Source organism: Haliotis rufescens, unplaced genomic scaffold (assembly GCF_023055435.1).
Source record: "Haliotis rufescens isolate VD_foot unplaced genomic scaffold, xgHalRufe1.0.p SCAF_11, whole genome shotgun sequence".
In the NCBI taxonomy this organism is placed as follows: Eukaryota; Metazoa; Mollusca; class Gastropoda; order Lepetellida; family Haliotidae; genus Haliotis; species Haliotis rufescens.
Window position 1 is genome coordinate 15,302,948 of NW_025963791.1, and position 22,121 is coordinate 15,325,068.

A 22,121-nucleotide genomic window follows, 5' to 3' on the forward strand; every position below is an offset into this window, starting at 1 on the left:
AGTGATGACATAAGTGAGTAGAACTCTTGTCTTGACACCAGTAGTGACAATTCACAGGATGTAATTAGTGTTTGAATGACATTGTTTATATACTTGATGTGATGTGGAATACATAGTTGTTTATTTTCAGTGTATGTCTAAGATGGTATTTCTGCTATCCAAAATGTCTTATTGTTGATATAAATACGATGTTTAATATTGCGACCAAAGACCATTCGCATTTTTCGCATATAATTCACGCTCGCGTTAATTTCAAGATTTACATACCCAATATTTGGTGAATTATACTGTGCATTAAACAGTCATGTTAATCATTTTCCATGTGTTGTCACATTGTATGTTGTTGTTTCACAGTAATCATGGTCATTAGGTAGTGTTCTTAAAAGCTGTTATTTCTGAGTGTGCCCCTCCGGAAGTAGGAACTTATTTTAACTGCGCCATTATGACTTTAACCGTGTCCTCAGAACTACAATAAGAGGAATTTTGAAGCCTGCATTCATACATTCTGAGGACAAAATATCCGAATGCAAAAGTGAGTATGTAATGTGCAATTATAGCAGATGTGTGTGATTTTTCTTTTAAATGTCCTTCCACTCTCAACTGCAAATCACTACATTGTTTATTCCAAAACAAAACGTCCAAGTTCTGAGTGAGTTATGGTTACGCCGCTTTCAGCAATATTCCAGCAAAATATTGATAGGGGACACAAGATATGGGCTTTACACATTGTATAAATGTGGGGTATAGAACCCAGGTCCTGGTGTGATGAGCGAACACTTTAACCACCAGGCTACCCCAGTTATAGCTTGATGATGATGATGGGATTATCTCCCTTGACGACTACTTACCCTTTTGTAGGCATCATTGTAACCTTTGTCCTTCTGAACCCTGCACAGAATTCGGAATGTTCTGTAGGCATAGTTCAGTGGAGCTTCTAATTGCTCCACTTGGTTGAACACTCCATCAAAGGTCTTCTCAACCTTAGGATCTGTAATGGAAAATTGACAATATTGTAATAACTTGTATGCTTGGTAGTATATGCCATGATATCTGATGGTAAGAAATTGTGACATCACTTATACAAAACTTCTATATACTGAGACACTTTGAAAACTCATATAGTAGATTTCATTCTGCAATATTTGGCGAAATGGACACAAAAATCAAATTAAGTTGTTCTGGGTACTCACGCATGAGGTAATCAAACACATACTGGTTCAAATCTCATTCCATGTCTATGCTGACTTCAAATTAAAGTTTATGCATTTTGATTGTGTTTCAGCACAGTACACTGAACTAAATTTGTCATGTGAGTGAGCAATAACACATATGAGAGAACATTAAGCCATCTGTGACGTCTTCAACAATCGATGATGTCCATCTTTAATTATTTGCGACCATCATTATTGCTATGATGACACATTTCTAAGAGCTGCATCACAAACAATTAGTGTGAATAAGAAAATCAGCATGAGGCAAATATTACAATGCTCAGTGAGAATTACTAAAATTATCTGAACTGATATCTTTGCTCCCGTGGGTAGTATTTAGAAATTATGACACTCCTTGGATAACTACCTTGCAAGTTTTCAATGTGAAGTGACAAATTTGTGTCATGGTCTATGGACAACTTGGAGCACCCTGTAATACAGCGATTTGGATTGATAGCAGAGAACTTTGGCAGGTCTGTGAGTCTCAGCAGTGGGTTGGTTTCTGGTGTGTCTGGTGGCACCTCCGGCAACCTGAGTTAGTGTTACACAAAGTACTATCAGCATCAAAACAATTCAAAACATTCTTCAAGGCAGAACTTCCATCAATGAAACTTTCACTATTCATATATTAACTGCAAAATATTGCCACAACAATATATAAAGAAACAACGCATACAGCTTAACAAAGTAAATAAAACCAAGGCATGTGAGAGAATTGTCATAAACTTGTCCATAATTTTTTTTATTAGAAACATTATTATAAACCTACAACATATTTTATTCACATTTGGAACATAATTTCATTGCTTACTGGTTGTGCTGGTATTGATACACAAAGTTGTTGTTTAAACAAAATATTGGACACAAAGTCTTATCAGTGCATAAGTTGAATTCTCCTTATGCCCAAAACAACACTGTTTAAAAACAATCCCTACTTGAATAAATGTTTCAAGATCTCAATTAAAACACAGACCTGACCATTGTCATGGTCATGATATGCATGTAAACATGACCATGATATGACATATGTGATATGTCTGCACGATTGAATATTATCTGAAAGAAACTAGACTCAATGGTCTGGTGAATATATCCAATGAAGATCTAGACACTAATTAGTGTACTGTGTGATAATGGGATAATTGTCTCACGATAATATTGAGCAATGTTTGATTGTTAGTTGCATACACTTGATAAACTCTGATTCATTAAATGAAGTGTTGTTTTCATTACAACTATGACTGGAAATTTACCCCAGTTCTGTAACGCCTCTTTAATGTTTGTGTTTATCTTAACTGTATAATTATAATGTCTACTTATTTTCCAGCATCAGAATATCTAGTTGAAAAAGTTTTGACTTGCTTGCATGAATACATAATGTTGTCATGTGGCAGGCAGGATAAGATAGTGTATATATAATCATTGATTTTGTTGTAGTTACTTTAATGATTAAGTAAATATTGATTTACACAGTTGTATACAAACTCAGGCCTGTGAAGGGTAGAATAAGCTGTCAGCTCACTGCACAGGGTACCATGACACATGAACAGGCCAGGTCACACTTTGTAACAGTCTAATCCTCATCAGTTGCCTCTCACAAACTTGGCATCCTGAGGACGCATTCTGACCCGTTTTCTGACTCATGAGAAAGGAAACAGTTATTGCGTGAAAACTGTTTTGGAACTTTGGGTCTGAGCAAACATATGAAAATTATTTATTCAACCTAACATAACTGTTAACATAGAACTTTACGGATAATGTATTAATGTAGAACTAGAAGCAGAGACCATAAAATATGTTCCTGGACTCTGATAGAAATAACTCATTCAAAAGATGAGATTAAAACAATAACACTTTTTGTAGAAAAGAGAAAACCACTCACTCCCTGTTTTGTATGCATGAAAACCAACGACAATCATTTATTTTTTTGCAACACGAAAACGTTTTCGTAATAAACCAAGATCTGCAGCTCAATCTACCGTTTTATGTATGATAATCCGTGTATTGAAATCTCCCTAAATGATTTAACTGAAAAGAGACATTTTTATTAAGTAGTGCATTTACTATAACACTCACGTTACATAATATTGCCCACTCGCATATTTAACGTGTGTTTTAATTAAACGGCATGGCATGCGAAGCTTCCATGCACGACCTCGAACCATGGAGGTCGCCATCTTGAGTACATAAGAGTTATCTGCCCTTGGAAGCAGACAGGTGCGTGTTTTATCCGACTTACAAACTGCACGACAGCGGTGCTCTATGGAATATAGACAAGGGGAATAACTGCAGTAGTGTCCGTATATACCTTTTATTACATATCTTCAAATTTACGCAGATGCGCTTTGCTGGTTAACATCAATTCATAAAAGTCTTGTCGCTTACGTTTTGAATATTTATAAGGACTTTTAAAGGCAATACTTTTCATATTTCTTGCAGCAGTGGCTTCAAAATAACCGGAAGTTTTGACATGTGACGTCATGGGTGGGGTGAACACCAAAATGGCGGAGTTGGTCATGTCATGTTGTATGAGTGACCACGAGAAATCACAACGAATACGAAGTCATGAGATCGACAAAAAATTAATGAAGGATCGGTTGACATTCAGGAGAACAGTGAGGCTTTTGTTACTCGGTGCCGGAGAGAGTGGAAAGAGTACTTTCCTAAAGCAGATGAGGATTATCCACGGGATGGATTTCGACGACGAAGCGCTCCGGGAATACCAGACTGTGATATACAACAACATTGTAAAGGGCATGCGTGTTTTGATCGATGCCAGAGACAAACTAGGCATTCCTTTTGGAAATGAGGAAAGTGTTAAACATGCAAATTTTGTTTTCAGTTATGATGGAGTTAAAAAATTAGAAGAGAGAACATTTCTCCAGTATGTGGAACCAATGAGAATATTATGGCAAGACAGCGGGATAAAAGGGGCGTTCGACAGACGGAGAGAATTTCAACTTGTAAGTATTAATTAAAGTTTATGGATTTTTTTTAAGGTTTGAAATTCTAAATCCTTTTCAAATGCATAGAAGTATGGATTAATACCAAACTATGGATGTGACAACAGAATTGAGGATGGGAAAGTGTGAATATAGCTGGGGGTCATCAAACCATAACGGCTTGATGTTCATGCTATCATCCACTGGTTTGCTTGGTCCAGACATGGATATCTACAGGTCACAAGGGCAGCTATGGTATAATCTTTGTGTAGATCAGTATAGTATGGAGATTTCAGTCATTTGAGGGATTATGGGTCAGATGGGTAATATCTTAGGTGACAAAACAGCTAAAATGAGGATGAGGTGGCTGTCGTGACAGTGAATTGGCTGATAGTGGGTGATTGTACCCCAACATCTTGGATTGTTGCTCATGCTATCAACCACTGCTTTCTTTCCACTAGTCCATTTACTAGTCCAGAGTAAAGTATTAAATATGTTTAACTACTCATTTGTTTTTGTCTGACATAAATTACACTTGTGGTACAGATGCATTCCAGAATCTAATAATCAAGAGTTTGAATCCGACATTCACCCTGATTTCTTGGTTTGTCAGAACCAGGAACTGAACAGATTCAAAAACCTGCATCATAAATGCGTAAAAATTGAAAATGTCTCCCCAGATGGAGTGCAGAAAATGTGTATGTATATGTTTAGGAATGAATAACAACAAACAGTGTCAAATGCCAAAGGAAATCCTTTCTTAGTAATTGATTAATAGGTTGGAAGATGTTGTGCGAGTAATCTCTTCCAATGGACTAATTACAGGTACAGCATGGGGTTTGGCGGTATTGAGAGAACAGTTATTCTTTTATTATTGACAATTTCATAACAGTTGACATCATGCTTGCATAAACAGTGCCATTATATTGTTTTGTTTTATTTCTTTCAACTTCAGACTGTTTCTACTGAGTGAAAATAATATGCATGAAGTGTGTACCAACTGGCAGGGTCATTAGTTCTTTTACTTACCATGCTTACTGTGAGTTACTAGTGGTCATGGATGTTTTTTGTGTATAATAGAATATTGGGAACCTTGAATCGCTGCAGTACAAAAGGTGTGGACTTATTGTGTACAGCTTGTTCAGTATGTGGTCAAACCATGCCAACTATTTTTCATACATTGAAAGATCCGGGGATGAATAGGTCTTCAGCTACCCATGCTTGCTGAAAGAGGCGACTATGCTTGTTGAAAGAGTTAACTAGCTGGATCTGGTGGCCAGGCTCACTGACTTGGTTGATGCATGTCATCGTATCCCAATTGTGTGGATTGATGTTCATGATGTCAATCTCTGGATTGTCTGGTCCAGACTCAAATATTTACAACCAGCCGCCTATAGCTGGAATATTACTGGGTACAGCATTAAACAATAAACAAAAAAAACCAACCAAACAAACAAATCATTCATTAAAAAATGTGATTAACATAAAACTCTTTGACCTGAAGAATCCATTAATAGAAACATTCTTGTGCTTGTGTCAAACCATTTGTAATGTTAAGACAACACTAAGTACACTAACAATGTATACAAATCCTCATTAGATGTTATTTTCGCTGTGATCAGCTGATGCAGCTATAGAAACCTGCTTGTGTGTGGTGACATTAGTAATGTGTACATTTGCCTTGAAACTAATTTGTTGAAAATGTAGGTAGACCTTTCACGCAAATTTGCTGACACTGAATACATGAGCAATTAGGTTTGTTTAAAATGTCTTGGCTCCTGAAATTGATCAATAAATTCTGTCCACACGTTAAGCTGCTTCAGCAGTGGCTTGAATATGTGTCGATTTGGCTGAAATGTTGTATTTTAACCTCCTTTAAGTATTTCCATTTTTTACCTTTGCAAGTGATATGTAAGCATAGTTAGCGCTTGAAGAGTCCTTTTTTTATAATTCATCATGATTTCATCATGATTATGTAGTTGTGTAGAAGTAAGATAACCTTGTTTCAGTATTGGTCAGGGTGTGCAACATACATTATACGTGTTCTAAATACTCCAGAATTTGTTGGAATTGGCATTTGTCATCTCATCTGCATGGACATTTGGTGAAAGCCTGATATATTTGCCAGTTCTTATGACTCGGTAATACATGTTAGTGGCCCACTCTGAGTGGCGGACCCAGTGTAACCACTCACTGTACCAGCAGGAAACAAAATATGTATTGTTGTGATGCGTTATGCATCTTAAAGAAACTGTTTCCTTGTTTGAATTGAAAATGTACATGTTTTTAGTTTAAATAGTTTCCATCATTCTAACATCCAGTAGGACCCGCAGTGGATATTTTTTGTGTCGGTTTATCATGTTTTTGATTTGTATGTGCATAGGACCTATCTGTGTCCGCTAAAATTATGCATGCCTTAATTGCATGAATATGTCCCTGAAGTAGAATTAAAGAGTATGTGCAGATGTTGAAACGTGTAATATCTGGTCAAATAGAAGCCTATAGTTTAAGATTTAAGTACTTTGAATAAGCACATGTTGTCACACTGGCCTTATCACTGTAACAGTGTTTATAATGTTTATGATACCAACTCTATTATCTACTCTGAACATTGTTGGGGTAGATAACTAAGTAGATCTGAATGGTATGTGAAGCATTTATTAATGTCACACATGGAATTCATGTATCTGTTGTATCAAGCTGAGCTTGTTCCAATAATCTAACGATGTGGATAATTTGCTGCAGTGGCAGCCATTGATATGCGTGTCCAGTAGCTTGATGTCCGTGTTGTTGATATGCATGAGGTGATGTACAGCCATGGCTGCTGTAGGAGTCCTCTCAGAGTTGCTATGAAGTTATTACGAAGTGATGTGAGGCTATTTACCTTCCATTTGTCAGCATTTCATAGTGCCAGCAGCGGGTCATTGACCCATGAAAAAGCCCATGTACTTCCTTTTCTGAACAAATAGGTACATAAGCCCATCAACAGGGGTGAGAATCTTCCGCGAACTTAAAATCTGAACCTCTCATAACTCTCCCCCCCCCCCCCCCCCCCAAACTATAGACCATGCTCCTTGAAAAGAAGTATCAGGTGAAAAGGAAATATCCATTTTCATCCCTGCATCAATATCTTCCAGATGGAGAAATAAACCAAATGGCCATTGTTTTATGTTTGAAGTGACTCGTCAACACATGTACAATGATTTAATTTGGTTCCTGTTTTGCTCATGTATGGGTGCATAAGAAGTGTTTTAATTATGGGGGCTCTTGGGTCCCTGAGGTTTGCCCCTATAGTACTTGAATCTAGGACACCTAAATCTGTTTCTTTTCGCCTGTTTAGTATGAGGGCATGACAAGGACCCTTGACTTTCATGCGAAGATTTTAACAATGATAAGTGTTCAACTCAATTGGAATCTCTACTTCTCAATTCTGTGCCTCGGCAATCCTACAGCTCTAGCTAGGCAGATATTTTGTTATTGACACTGAAGTGTTTCTAGGACAACCTTATCTAATCAGCAGCCCCACACTTTATCAGTGTCAACCTGTGTGGAACAGTCACAGACGTTGGCTGATGATATAGAGATGAAGATGGCTGGAAAACATGTCATACCTGACTACTCTGTAATCATGGTCATACTGATGATGGACTATGTGTAATGTCTAGTATTGGGAATCATGTCAACAATCATGATCTGTCTTTTCTCTGAAGCAGACAATCACCTAATGATCACTAACGACCATTTGATATTCTGAGGTGTGGGGCAGAGGGTTTTGTATGGGGACTTCATGTTTTTTCTGTTACAGCTTCAAGGCCATTGCAACTATTTTTTCTAGCTTTTTTGAGATATAGTTAATCTTTTCAAGCATATTCTGGCACAATGTATTTTTTCAATAACATCCCAGCCCTTCCTCCTCCTGAATATCAAATGGTTGGACTTCTTGCTTCATCCTGTTCATCACGTTGACTTGCTACTGCCCAATACAAATTATGGCAGATGAAACAAAGAATTCAAGTAGCATGAGTAGTGCACAAGTATTTTTATGATCTCTTTAGGTGAAACCTGATCAGTCTCTATGAATCCAGATTCATTGGCCTTCTACAGCCTAAGCCCACCAACTAGATGTACGCAGAATCTTTAAATTGAAAACCACTAGTTATGCTTATGAAATGTGGTTGATAATGTTTAGAATATATGGAGACAATTAACATGATACTGTATTAGCTGTAATAAGCACTCCCAGAAAAGTGACAAAGAGAAGCGCATATTTAAGTTCGTAAACACACACAGCGTAAATTGAGCAGTAGCGAACAAATTTAGTTGAAACAATGAAACGAAAACATTTTGATAATAGTTTCAATGCAATAATATTCCCCTTCCGCGCTGTAATATGCACAGAAAAATATGAACTTATGTACATTTTCAGTTTTTGTAGGGAGCAGTTATGAAGATTACTTACTGATTTGGTTTAGAAATTGGTCAGGGGTACTTATTGGAGCAGGCAGCAGTAGAAACTAACATTTTTAGTTCAGTAGTCCTTAGGCTTAGTCCTCACTATAATGATAACATATAGTAAAACCCTTGAAAATGGCAATTTTTACTTGTCCTTATGATACCTTAACCATTGGGGAGTGTTGCAAGGACTACAGGACAATTTCTAACGCTGGCAGGGTGCTAAATAACACAGCAAATACAATAGATGTTGTATACTCTCCCAACACTTTTAGTACCATTTACAGTAAACTATGTTTATATTAACTATCGGATATAACAAACTTATTTTTTAGTCCCAGTCACATGCTGTATATATGCTTATAATGAACTACAGTTATAACAAACTAAAATTAGTGGACTCTTTGAGTTTTTACAAAGGGACATTGCTTTCCCTCAATTTCAGTAAGATTTCTGTGAAAGCTACTCAGAAAAGGCGACATCATACGAAAGTGCACATTTAGAAAGGCAACCAATTGTTAGTTTCTTCAATCATTCTGTCAACTGTAGTTACTAGTAATCCATAAGTTGTCAGTGTATGACTGATAACATGTTGCTTTACACATTGGGGGGCACGGGTGGTCCAGTCGTCTAAGGCGCTGCGATTCGCTGTGCAGCGTTGCATCCCTTGGACACGCCAGAAACCTATGATTGTGGGTTTGAATCCCGGTTCGCCCCGATTATGTTTCTAGGTTTGTAAGCACGATACCCGTGCTCGTTTGTTTCACCGAAGTGGTAAATGTCTGAGACCTGCATCACTTCGGGCTTTCCTCCCACATTAAGCTGACACGCCGCGATATAACAGGAATACTGTTAAAAGCGGCGTTAAACCTAACTCACTCACTCACTCACTTTACACATTGTTGTGCTTTGATGTGGTTCACATTCAATATAGACTGTATCAGTGGTATTATGCCAACAAACATTACCAGTCAGTCATGTTATATTGTCATCTGTGGTAATAATTTCCTCACCTACAAGCTGTCACCCTTGACATATCTTTACAGCTGACCTGGTTCAACACACCTAAATTCTACATGTACACAGTGCCTGCCCGCCTGCCTGTGGCAGGTAACTTTTCTGTCGGGCTGCATGAAATTTTCGCCTACCTGCCTGACTATCTGGCAGATAATTTTAAGCCAAGTTGCGTATACAGTTTTATTCTAACCCCTCGTAGATTCTCAATTTATTGTTAGCATTATTTTATCTGAATCAAGACGCGATTCGTTTCTTATTTTTCCTGATTTTTCAATAGTTATAATTTCTGAATGCGGGCAGGTTACTTTGAAGATGGGAAGGCAACACTTATGGGTCACCTGCCGCACTCTTATTGGATCTTATTTCACACACTGCATGTGTTATTTCACACACTGCATGTGTTATTTCACACACTGCATGTGTTATTTCACACACTGCATGTGTTATTTCACACACTGCATGTACAGCCACAGTCTATTTTAGGGATGTACATCAAAAAAAAATTCTGTATCGATACAAGATATACACTTGCTAAAATATATTCTTTGCTATTTGCTTAATGACCCCAAACGTTTTGTCAGTCTTTACTTATATGTAGCTGGTAATGATAAAACTGTGAACTTTTGCCACTTTGTCTAATATTAATGTATTTACTTATATCAACACCCTGGTCTCAGGAGCACAGATCCGTGACAACCATGTAAACGAAGACTGCAGTGTTGACATATATCTTCAGTGCAAATGAAGTCTACAAAGTCTGTGCTATTTGAAAACAGAGACTTTGATTTATATCCTTGATGAGTCGTTTTTGTCCCAGCTATCAAATGATGGCATTAACCACATGGTAGGCAGATCATGAGGTCGAATGTAATCAGTTATAGCGCAGTGCAATGTTGGCCTTGTCAGCCTGGGGAATGGAGACCAATGGGAGACCAATGGGAGATTTGCATTATGTTTAATCTGCATCTGTGACATGCAACTGCATGGCTAATATTTGAAAGACTAAAAGCATATATGCTGTCAATCAGATCAAGGAAGATATTCGTGTTTAGCACTGCCTTCATGTCAGAGTGATCTGGTTGGGCTTGAGAATGAGATCACTTAATTCATTTATAAGGAGGGGCGGTCGGGTAGCCTAGTGGTTAAAGTGTTCACTCGTCACGCCGAAGACCCGGGTTCGATACCCGACATGGGTACAATGTGTGAAGCACATTTCTGGGACCCCTACCTTGATATTGCTGGAATATTGCTAAAAGCGGCGTAAAACCATACTCACTCATACATCAGTAAGTTGCAGCTAAGACTAAAATATTTTATTTGTCAGTATGATTTAATTTTGGATATTGAAAGTGTTTCATTGTGTGATGGGTTTAACTCTGCTTTTAGTATTATTCACACCAGATCATGGCTGTGCACTTGAAAGATATAGATAATGGATATTTTACTCACTCCTGTGTGCACCCGTGGGGATTCAGGGTAGGAATTGACCTCCAGCAACCTGTGCTGGTCGGAAGAGGTGACGTAAAACAAGGTAAAGCATTGTGTGGTCAGGCCCTATGTGATAGCATGTAATTGTACCCTGATGTCCTGTATCATTGATCATGATGTCCATCACTGGATTGTCTGGCCCAGATTAATTTGTTTACAGGCTAGCCTCATTGCTTAGCGCAGCGTGAAACAACAAACACACAACCCTTTTGTGCCGAAAACTTTTGAGACTACTAAAACATACCTGTCTTATAATTTTTAATAGATTTAAGTGTAATGTATAGAGATTGGTCAGCTCAGCTCAAAAGACTTTGAGGTGTTTCAGATTGTGGCTTCTTAACTAGTGGCTGTAGTTGTCGACTCATGTGTATATATATACTAACCAAAAAGGCTTGGGGGATGTTTGTTTTGTTGTGAAGACTGAGCACATAGTTTCATAGAAATGTCCCCAATATCCCAGACCTTTTTTATTCAGTATATATTGGATAGTTGTTGCATTGTTAAGTACTTGCACATGGTAAACTTTTCTTTAGGTGTCACAGCTTATGAAACATAATACCTTAGGGATTACGAAATGTGCATTAACTTATTCATTTCATGCAATGTTTGCTGTACACTCAAAACTTGATATCCCTGTAGAGATTCAGGGGCTGAAGTCACAGGAACGTACAGCATAAACTTCAAAAACAAGAACTGATCTGTAGTCCTCTGCTTGAATGAATCAAACATGGCTTGAAATATTAATTTCATGCTAGTTACATTACCGGATCTCCAGCTAAGCTTTTGATTATTTAGGTAGTTTACCCAGGGGTTTGATTTTGATTGATTGGTTATCCACAATGTTTGGAGGGTATTATAAATATTTTTTACCCACCTGTTTCTTGCCTTGTGGGTATTTTAACTTGAAATCCTGTTTTGTAAATCATTTAAAACTAAATGAATAGTAGTATACCCGTCTGCATCTGCTAGTGCTCTCTTTCAAAAGAATAGCTTCGAAAGAAAGGCTCTATTTTAGAGACACCAATCAGCGACTGTTTAAGATACATTGACTAGACACAATGTGCTTTTCAATTGGTATCTATCAGTATTCAAGTTTGTTTGTTGCACAAGCTTTCCCAAATGAAACTGTCGGTAAGTGAATTTCGCGGTCGGCTGTCATCATAGATATTCATTTTATCTACCAGTTGTAATATACGCAACTGTTTCATCTGATAGTTGTAATATCTGCATTAGTTTTATTTCAATAGCATTTTTACAGTTTTTGTTGAGTATTTGATATGCTGGGATTTTGATTTGTCTGTGTACTTCGTTTATTTAATGCATATTTTCTGCAAATATGCAACTTATCTCAAGCTCTGCATTTCTATTTGCCTTCTGAAATAAGGAACCATTTCTTTTTCAACAGATTTTATCTGTTTAATGCAAAGTTAAATCAAGGAGTAAGTCCCATTTAATGTGTATAAAGGAAGGACTATGCTCCACTGTCTTCAAATCCAGTTGAGCTGTAGCTGTTGACTTGTTAGTTATGTCAAACTGCGACATTGTCTTATCAAATAAATGTGTGGAGTGAAACTAGGATAATTTACCACATAAATGTTTTCATCCGGGGTAGAATAGGTCTTCAGCAACTCATGCTTGCCATAAAAGGAGACTATGTTTGTCGTAAAAGGCGACTAATGGGATCGGATGGTCAGGCTCGCTGACTTGGTTCCTAAGTGCGAGGATCAACGCTCATGATATTAATCACTGAATTGTCTGGTCCAGACTCAATTCTTCATGTCTTGAAACCTGTGAAGATCCGATGTAGAACAGGTAAACCGCCCATGCTTGCTTCATGAGGCGACTATGCTTATGAGGGGCGACTAACAGGATCGGGTGGTCAGGCTTGCTGACATGGTTTGATGCATGTCATCGATCCCAATTGCGTGGATCGATGCTCATGATATTAATCACTGAATTGTCTGGTCCAGATTCGATTATTTTCAGACTGCTGTCATATAGCTCGAATATTGCTGAGTGCGGCGTTAAGCAACAAACGGCAACAAATTATGTCTTGACGCCAGCAATAGTCTTAACAGCTTCACACTCACAGATGTGTGTGCACCAGTCATTATAACTGATGTACACATCAGGTTATGGAGGTGGTTTCTGAGCCATATCATCATTACTCAACTTAAAAAACCATTGCAGCTAGTACCCCTGTTGAGGAAGTAAGCATTTCGCCTGTTGTCTGAGGTAGCCAGCAGAGTCTCCCTGCAGTCAGTGAGCTAGTGACCTCGTTAGGCCATCCCTTCTCCCTGCACATCCTGCTGGTTCAGAAGGTACACACAGTATTCAAGCTGCTTGTTCAGCTGCCTTCCTACAGGCATGTGATTGACCCACTTTTTGGAAAACATGCATAGCTAGTCGGATTCTATTACCAAACATCTTGTAGACAGTACAGTGGTAACAGATGCCTGTGCAGTCAGCAGACCTGTGAAGAATCCTGGGTAGAATAGGTCTTCAGCAACCCATGCTTGCTGTAAAAGGCGACTATGCTTGTTGTAAGAGGCGACTAACTGGATCGGGTGGTCAGACTCGCTGACTTGGTTGATGCATGTCATCGTTTCCCAATTGCGTGGATCGATACTCATGATGTCAATCACTTGATTGTCTGGCCCAGACTTGACTTTATACAGACCACCGTCATATAGCTGGAATATTGCTGAGTGCGGCGTTAAACAACAAACAACAACAAACTTGTGGAAAATCATGTTTAAGATGGCAGTGTCCTGAAATTTACAGAAAGTCAAGATGTTATTATTTTGTTTTAAAAAATAGAATGTTTTTTCCCTGGCATTGAAACTTGTTCAGTGACTTGTATTCTGTGTGCTTGGGCACTGTTCCACAAAACAATCGTAGCACTTAGATGATCTTGACTCCCATACTTTTAACATAGACTTAGGATACGGTAGTTGTAGTGCTACAGTTGGTTTGTGGAATGGGTCCCTGGACTAGTTCTTGTGGCACATCCTTGGCAATCACACGTCTGTGTTCGAAATTTAGCATGTTTCTTGTCATAACCCTATTCATAATAATTTATATTAAGGGGTACCCTAGATTAAAATATTATCATTATAAGGCACAAACATCAAGCATCCTGCAGACCTGCCTTAATTTCAAACTCTGCATATTGTATCCACACTTTCACACTGGTATTAATATTTGTGAATGGCAAAACCTTCAGTCCTTGTAATTAGAACTTCATACAGATAGAAAGCCTTGAAGTTCTTTTGGTTGATGGTAATAGGTTGTGTTTTCTATTAGGCAGCTTGTATCTCATTGGGTGGCCTAGCGATGGAGAGGGATCAGGATACATCAAATTTCAGATTTGTACGATATGCTTTTCAGGATAGCAGACATGCTGATGGTATTGTTGAATGCTATATGCAGCCATTTTAAGCATCAGTATTTTGCAGCATTCCCCTGCACTGCTCCTCATTACCTGCCTTCCCACTTCCTTCAACAGCCTCCCCACCTCCAACAACAGCCTCCCACCTCCTACAGCAGCCTCCCACCTCCTACAACAGCCTTCCCACTTCCTTCAACAGCCTCCCACCTCCTTCAACAGCCTCCCCACCTCCTACAACAGCCTTCCCACCTCCTACAACAGCCTCCCACCCCCTACAACAGCCTCCCCACCTCCTTCAACAGCCTCCCACCTCCTTCAACAGCCTTCCCACCCCCTACAACAGCCTTCCCACCTCCTTCAACAGCCTCCCCACCTCCTTCAACAGCCTCCCCACTTCCTTCAACAGCCTCCCCACCTCCTTCAACAGCCTCCCCACTTCCTTCAACAGCCTCCCCACTTCCTTCAACAGCCTCCCCACCTCCTACAACAGCCTCCCACCTCCTACAACAGCCTCCCACCTCCTACAACAGCCTCCCCACTTCCTTCAACAGCCTCCCCACTTCCTTCAACAGCCTCCCACCTCCTTCAACAGCCTCCCCACTTCCTTCAACAGCCTCCCCACTTCCTTCAACAGCCTCCCCACTTCCTTCAACAGCCTCCCCACCCCCTACAACAGCCTCCCCACCTCCTACAACAGGTTTGGCCTAGGTATCCACACATGGGGAGTTATTTAAAGGAGCACAATTATTTGAGGTATTTTCTGTTTTCGGTTTCAGTTATTATCACATTAGCCTCATTGCACATCTGAAAGGCAAAAGTGTTTAACTGGTAAGCACTTCATTTGGAGTGTCATTTAGACAACATTGCATTCTTGGTGGAAGTCCGGGCTGTGTGGGGGACGTGTTCTACCAAATTATCTCAGCGCTGTTAGTATTTCTATTATAAGCCCGTCCTCAGGGCAAACCCTACCTTCTGCAAGCATTAGGTTCCTTGTGGGGATCAGGGGGATGTTTCCTGTTTTCTGTTTTTGTTTTATGTAGCACTGCATTCAGCAATATTCCAGCTATATGTCTGCGGTCTGAAAATAATCGAGTCTGGACCAGACAATGCAGTGATTGGCATCATGAGCATCAATCTACGCAATTGGGATACAATGACATGCATCAACCAAGTCAGCAAGTCTGACCAACCGATCCTGTTAATTGCTTCTTAAAAAAGTGATTGTCGCCTCTGAGGACAAGCATGGGTTGCTGAGGTTCTATTCTAACCTTGATCTTCACAGGTTTTCTGTAGTAGCCACAAAAAATAGAACAATTGCTTCTGCAACAAGTCTCTAGCTGATTATTTGTCATCTATTATTGTATTTTGTATTCTGTAGGCATGGTAGGAGATCACAAAATTGTCTAACATGTCGAACACACCACAATTATCTTTCAGAGTTACATCCCTTACGTGTGCCAGGATCCTTTTATTCCAAGTTTGAATCTTTATCACCCCGGATTGCTTTCCTTGTTTTTCATCCCATGTTTGTTGGCTAAATACCCTTGTGTGTGTCATCAAAGTGATAAACATATAGGACCATGCATCCAACATATAAATAAGCTGACATGCTATGATATAACTGAAAATGAAAAACAGACTCCCTTTATCTTAAAACCTAAATTGACCATCCTTTAAGGTTCATTCAGATGGTTCTGTCAACATCTGCTGCTGAATGTTATAACATAGTTGACATTCCACACTCTTACCTGGTGCCCTAGTCCCATAAAAACACTTATAATTGCCACAAGCAGAATATTTCCGTACATATACACTACATCTAAAACTACTTATGTAATTGTCCTAAAACTGTAGTATTTTCTTGTATACTACTTGTTCTTGCACCGTAGGGCCTGTTTTACATTCACTGGAGTGGAGTAGACCCACTGGCAAAGTAATACTCTCACTCTCAGTAAACTGACAAGACCAACCCAGCAGCCATTTTGCCACAGGATCAAAGTTGATGGTTTATGATAGATGTATCTTAGCATGTATCTTTATCAGGGAATGGTTGGGCTGTGAGATACGAACTTAATGGTGGAAGGGAGGAGGCTGACTCCGACCACATCCTATATTGACTCAGATACCCTGTTTGCCAAACTCACTAGACATTCTTAAAATCACCAGCTCATCTGTTAGAATCCTGTCAGTGTTGACCTTGTGAGCACTGTTGAGAGATAGGATCCTTGTGTGGTGCTTTGGCTTCCTGTCTTACTCCATCTTGCATGCCAGGTTGTAGGGTCTCGTTAACTCACCTGACTCGTTACCCAGGTATGTAATTGTCAGTATTGTTGAGGTGTCCTTACCTTTTAGAAATGATAATTTCAAGTGGAGAGAAGAGAAATTGGATTATTTTTAAAAGGGAGTATGAATTACATGAAAGTGCTCGAATTAGAAAAGCGAGTTTCCGATTAAGTATACCACAGATAAAATAAATTTAACTCTTTCAGTCAGTTTATTCAAGGAAAGGAGAATGCAAAGAAACTGATAAGTTTCAGCCACGTCTGTTACTAGGTGTGTTTATTTGTGGTAATTGCATTCAGAAATAGTGTACAAGACAGATTGCTGCCTACTGCACAGGCCTGGCACCCATCAACTGTGCTCAGCCACACAATATCGGGGCTGTTGCCAGCCATGGGAAGCATCTGTTTCTAGGAGCTGTTGTCATTTTCTTGGCATTCAAAATTTAAGAATTGCAAAATTCCACTTGTTGCAAGATTCAGGAAATATGCATATATGCCACATGCAGGTCTAGCCGTCCATGCATGTTTGCCAGCCTCGTTCCAATCATTGTCATGAAATATAGACAGCTCCAGGGCCCCTCAATTAAATTTTTTCTCAGGAAGCCATCTGGACCGGTGCCAAAGAAAAATTCACTAGTCTTCAAAAAATTGCAAGTCAACTAGAGAGTACAAATTATTAGTTTTTAAATGTTTACTTATTTTATCTTTTCATGTTTAGTTGGGTACAGGTGGCCCAGTCGTCTCTGGCGCAGCAATTTGCTATGTGGAGTTGCATCCCTTTGGCATGCTTTCAAATAGATGGATTCAAATCCCAGTTTGCCTTGATTATGTTTCTAGGTTTGTCAGGACCATACTCATGCTTATGGGTTTAACTGCATCACTTCAAGCTTTCCTTCCACATTAAGCTGAAACGCGGTGGTTAACTGGAATACTGTTCAAACTGGCGTTAAACCCAACTCACTCACTCACTGCGTCCCACATCAAGCTGACTTGCCATGGCGATACTGTTCAAACTGGCGTTAAACCCAAATCACTCACTCACTGCGTCCCACATCAAGCTAACATGCCGTGGCGATACTGTTCAAACTGGCGTTAAACCCAACTCACTCACTCACTCACTGCGTCCCACATCAAGCTGACATGCCGTGGCGATACTGTTCAAACTGGCGTTAAACCCAACTCACTCACTCACTGCGTCCCACATCAAGCTGATATGCTGTGGCGATACTGTTCAAACTGGTGTTAAACCCAACTCACTCACTCACTCACTCATGTTTAGTTTGCAAATATTTCAGCAATTTATGCAATAAACATGTTAAAGTAGGGACCTATGAATTATTTATGACTTGTATTATTTACCACTCCAACGTTGCCAGAACCTCGTTGAGTTATGATTACCGGATCAGTCTAGTGGACCAGTGTGTTTGTTAAACCCTGAAACCCTGTGCCTAGCAAAGAGGCTGGGTCGAACAGTTTGTGGATACTCCGAGGCCAAGATAAATCACACAAAATCCATGAGTGAAGTATCCAGCTAACACCAAATCCATGTAGAAGATAAACCATTCATTATCTAAAGGCCAAGTTAAAGTGCCTTGATGCCAGAGTGCACCAAGCTGAGATACGTCAGCGTTCCATTGACCAGCAACTGCCTTTGCTCTAAGGGCAGGTAAATAAGCATTATCCCGAATATACGATATGGTTGGTGGCTGGTTTTGAGCCCTATCTATGGCACAACATGACCAGTGTTAGGAATAACAAAGACGGTTTGCTTCTCAAATGTGTCAGTAAATCTGCTGTGCATACACTGAAGTAATTGAGCTTTGTCAGTGTCAAATAAATGTGATGAGAGGGAGGAAACTTAGATGCTTCAGGAAGTGTAGATTCTTGCTAGGACCACTTTGCAATACTTTTAACACTTTACAGGGAGTATAATCCTAAATTATTAGGCACACCCCCATTTGACCCCTTAAATCTTATTTTGGAGAGTTTTCCCATGTGGTTTTCCTTGGGTGAGAACTGGAAGAATGATTCTGTTATCCCTGTGTTGCTTTAGGTGCATCAGGATCTGCTGCTAGTTCCCTTGAATCCCATACTTGCTCTCATTATGATCCTTGGATGTTCAGTGCCTATTGGTTTTAGTCCCAAGACATTGAAATTATGGGATGTGTATACAGAGGCTGATGATATTAGTCTCCAGGTCTGCAGCAAATGTCAGTAAAAATTCCTAAATTGGAATTAAAAATTTCACAATTCATGTTGACAGTTATGAGTAGAGGTTAGAGGTAATCTGTATATTACTGGCAATAGGGACAATAAAGTGGAAGAGGCATTAATGCTTAGTTTTACATTATTACACTGAATGTAAAGTTGAAATTCCTCCCCAATAAAGGAAAATAAAACCGAACAAATCCCAATTTTAAAAATAAAAATGATTTCTTCCCAATTTGCCTGCCATGGGCACTTAGTTCAGAATACTAGATAAATCCCTAGTAAATGATAGGTCAGCAATATCATCACCCTGTTTACATTCAACGGGAGATTACAGAGATCGTCCATCACAATCTCACACAGTAAACCAAGGAGGAACCGCAGGGCTCTGATGTTTATTAGATCTTTTGACATAGAACATAAATAAATAATTTTATGTAGAATTAACCCACATACTTCTCTACGACAATGTAGCAGGAAGTGTAACATTGACTCTGCTGGATGTGTTCCAAAGTTATTCAAATGCTTCTCACATCCTTTTACATCATGTACATTGTATTTGATTGAACCTTGAACAGAACAGGCAGTTCCTGGTTTTAAATGGGACTTTAATGCATCCATGTACATGGTGCTGGTAGTATACAGCCAATAGAGGGACAATTCTGTATTTAGTTGTGTTCAACAATAGCCTTTGTACTACAGCTGTTCAGTGCAGCAGGAGTTTGGGGAGAGGTCAGAGGATGTCATGGCATCATGGTGTGTGTCTCTGTGTGATGCGGATGTGTGTGATGGGTCACATGGATAGGAAGGGGATGGGGGGTTAGGTTGGGAGCTGTTTTTCGCAAGGACTAATTGATGACTGTGTGTCATTGTATCCCAATGGCGTGGATCATTGCTCACAATATTAATCAGTTGATTATCATGTCTTGACTTGATTATCCACAGGCCACTGTCATATAGCTGATGTGTTTTTGAGAGCAGTGTTAGACAACAGACAAGAACATCTAAAATGCTAATAAAATATTAATTGAGATATGTTTTAGTTACAATTGGCATGATTACTGCAGTCTTTATTCATTCATTGATTTCTACAAATTGAATATGCACTAGCACATCACTCATCAGCTTGAAGACCGCCTCCGTGGTCTAGTGATTGAGCGTCCGCCCGGAGAGCAGAACGTCTGGGTTTGATCCCCAGCTGAGTCATACCAACAGACGTATAAAGATGGTACTTGTTGTTACCCTGCCTGGTGCTCGGCATAAAGGGGCTAAAACAAGGACTGGTCGGCTCAGAGTCTGTACACTGTGTCTGAGTGGGGTATTCATGTTAAGCTGCGGCATGGTATCTCAGTTGGCTATAGCACTATAAATCGGCATCAGACCGGACTAGTACTAGCAACCAGACGCACACATACACACAAACACGTGCATGCTTGTCGCTATGTAAGTGCAATAATCTTGGATGCGACATTAAACCCTATTTCACCTCACCTCACCAGCTTGATTCCCAGTCCCTGTCATGGTCCTGATGCTGTGATTAGTGCCATAAGTGTACATATTTTGGTTATTGTTTACCTTTGGGTTGATATATCATGATTTATACCATATACTACTCAAAAGAAGTTAAAGAACACCTCTTCTTCATGCCATGACAGATTATCTGTAGTAATATCAAAGAATCAGGCGTTCTTTACCTTCTTTTGAGTAGTATGGGTCATGAGAGAACAATTGTATCTGTAAATGGCTTCATAAAGTTTCAGTTAGCAAAAGTTTTTGATGACTTTAATCTAACTCACAAGGACTTTCATAACGTGTGTCTTATGAGTCCCCCTTGAACATGTTGAAGGTGTTTACTATTTAATGTCAGATTAGATTATATTTTCTAATTGTGGGATTAGACAATGAAAGAATATATTCTTACAATGTGTGGTACAGTTGACTATTTGTATAACGTACAATTATAATACTAAATGCGACATAGTGAGTTTGAATGAACATGATTGAGATTCAAGGCGAGATGGTGTACTTGCTCTGCAGGTAGTCAAACGTCAGTGTGTGCTGTCATCCATGACAGGTCTCGTACTTTCTGTATTTCAGTAAGTTGCCAGTTGTTGTTATAAGCTGGCATATATATCATGGTGTGCCACAGGTGACAAGTCAGTCACTTGACCAGGCTCATGTTCAGCTCAAGAAATGTGCTGGGTCCAGTAAAGCTTAATCCCACATGATAGCCACAGTCTATTGTGCTACCTGATATCTGTTTACTGAGTGGGGGGATAGAACCTCTGGGTCCTTATTCTACTCCGACAGTTGGCAGTATGTATATGTACTTACAGATTAGAATGATTAGATTAGTTTGAATGGGTGCTTATGTTCATTAATATGCATTGCTCATACCAAAGGGGAACACAGGTGGCCCAGTCGTCTATGAATGCTATGCATGCCTGAACCTTATGATTATGGGTTCGAATCCTGGTGCGTTAGGATTCTGTTTCTAGTTTTGTCAGCACCATACTCATGCTTGTGGGTTTCACCAAAGTGGTAAATGTCTAAGACCTGCATTTCTTCAGGCTTTCCTCCCACATTTAGCTGATACGCCTTGATATAACTTGAATAATAGTTATCCAAAGCAACGTTAAAAACCCAAGTTGGCAACTCACCCAAACCAAAGTTTATATGTCAGATCCGTGTAGGTTACTGGGTTAAATTAATTTACTTTTCTAATATTGAGAAATTTATAAAGACTATAAGCCGATAACTCAGTGACTAACGGGATTGGGTGGTCAGGCTCGCTGACTTGGTTGATACATGTCATCAATACCAATTGCGTCGATCGATGCACATGATATTAATCACTGGATTGTCTTGTCCAGACTCGATAATGTACAGACCGCCTTCATTTAGCTGGAATATTGCTGAGTGTGGTGTTAAACAACAAACCAACCAACGGTTATTTCATATTATATTACATGTATAGAAAATGTGTCATTCTATCAGTTAAAAGAAATTTTTTAGCCAAGTACATTGTCAATACAAATTTGTGTGTTTCGTTGTTTGGAGGGCTGGTTATGCATGAGCAAACAAACCATGGTTTGTGTTGGCCTGAACAGAATGTCCCTTAGATCCTGAT

The 22,121-nt window shown here is 39.4% G+C and overlaps 2 protein-coding genes across 16 annotated transcripts in view; one reads left to right on the top strand and one right to left on the bottom strand.

Annotated features, from left to right (window-relative positions):
• LOC124150877 (probable cytosolic oligopeptidase A) overlaps positions 1-3,398 on the bottom strand; it is a 53,692-nt gene extending 50,294 nt beyond the window's left edge. Inside the window, exons 1-3 of the mRNA XM_046523054.2 lie at positions 3,288-3,398; positions 1,579-1,742; positions 849-988 (exon numbers count right to left, since the gene is read on the bottom strand). Of these exons, the coding sequence (XP_046379010.1) occupies positions 849-988; positions 1,579-1,742; positions 3,288-3,388 (405 nt within the window). The 5' untranslated portion in view covers positions 3,389-3,398. The remainder of the gene's footprint in view (positions 1-848; positions 989-1,578; positions 1,743-3,287) is intronic.
• A 124-nt stretch (positions 3,399-3,522) lies between these two features.
• The window catches only part of LOC124150876 (guanine nucleotide-binding protein subunit alpha-12-like), a 41,922-nt gene continuing 23,323 nt past the window's right edge, over positions 3,523-22,121 (top strand). For all 15 annotated transcript variants that reach the window (XM_048392289.1, XM_048392292.1, XM_048392301.1 and 12 more), the window contains exon 1: positions 3,523-4,174. In XM_048392289.1, coding sequence (XP_048248246.1) covers positions 3,692-4,174 — 483 coding nt within the window. In that variant the 5' untranslated portion in view covers positions 3,523-3,691. The remainder of the gene's footprint in view (positions 4,175-22,121) is intronic.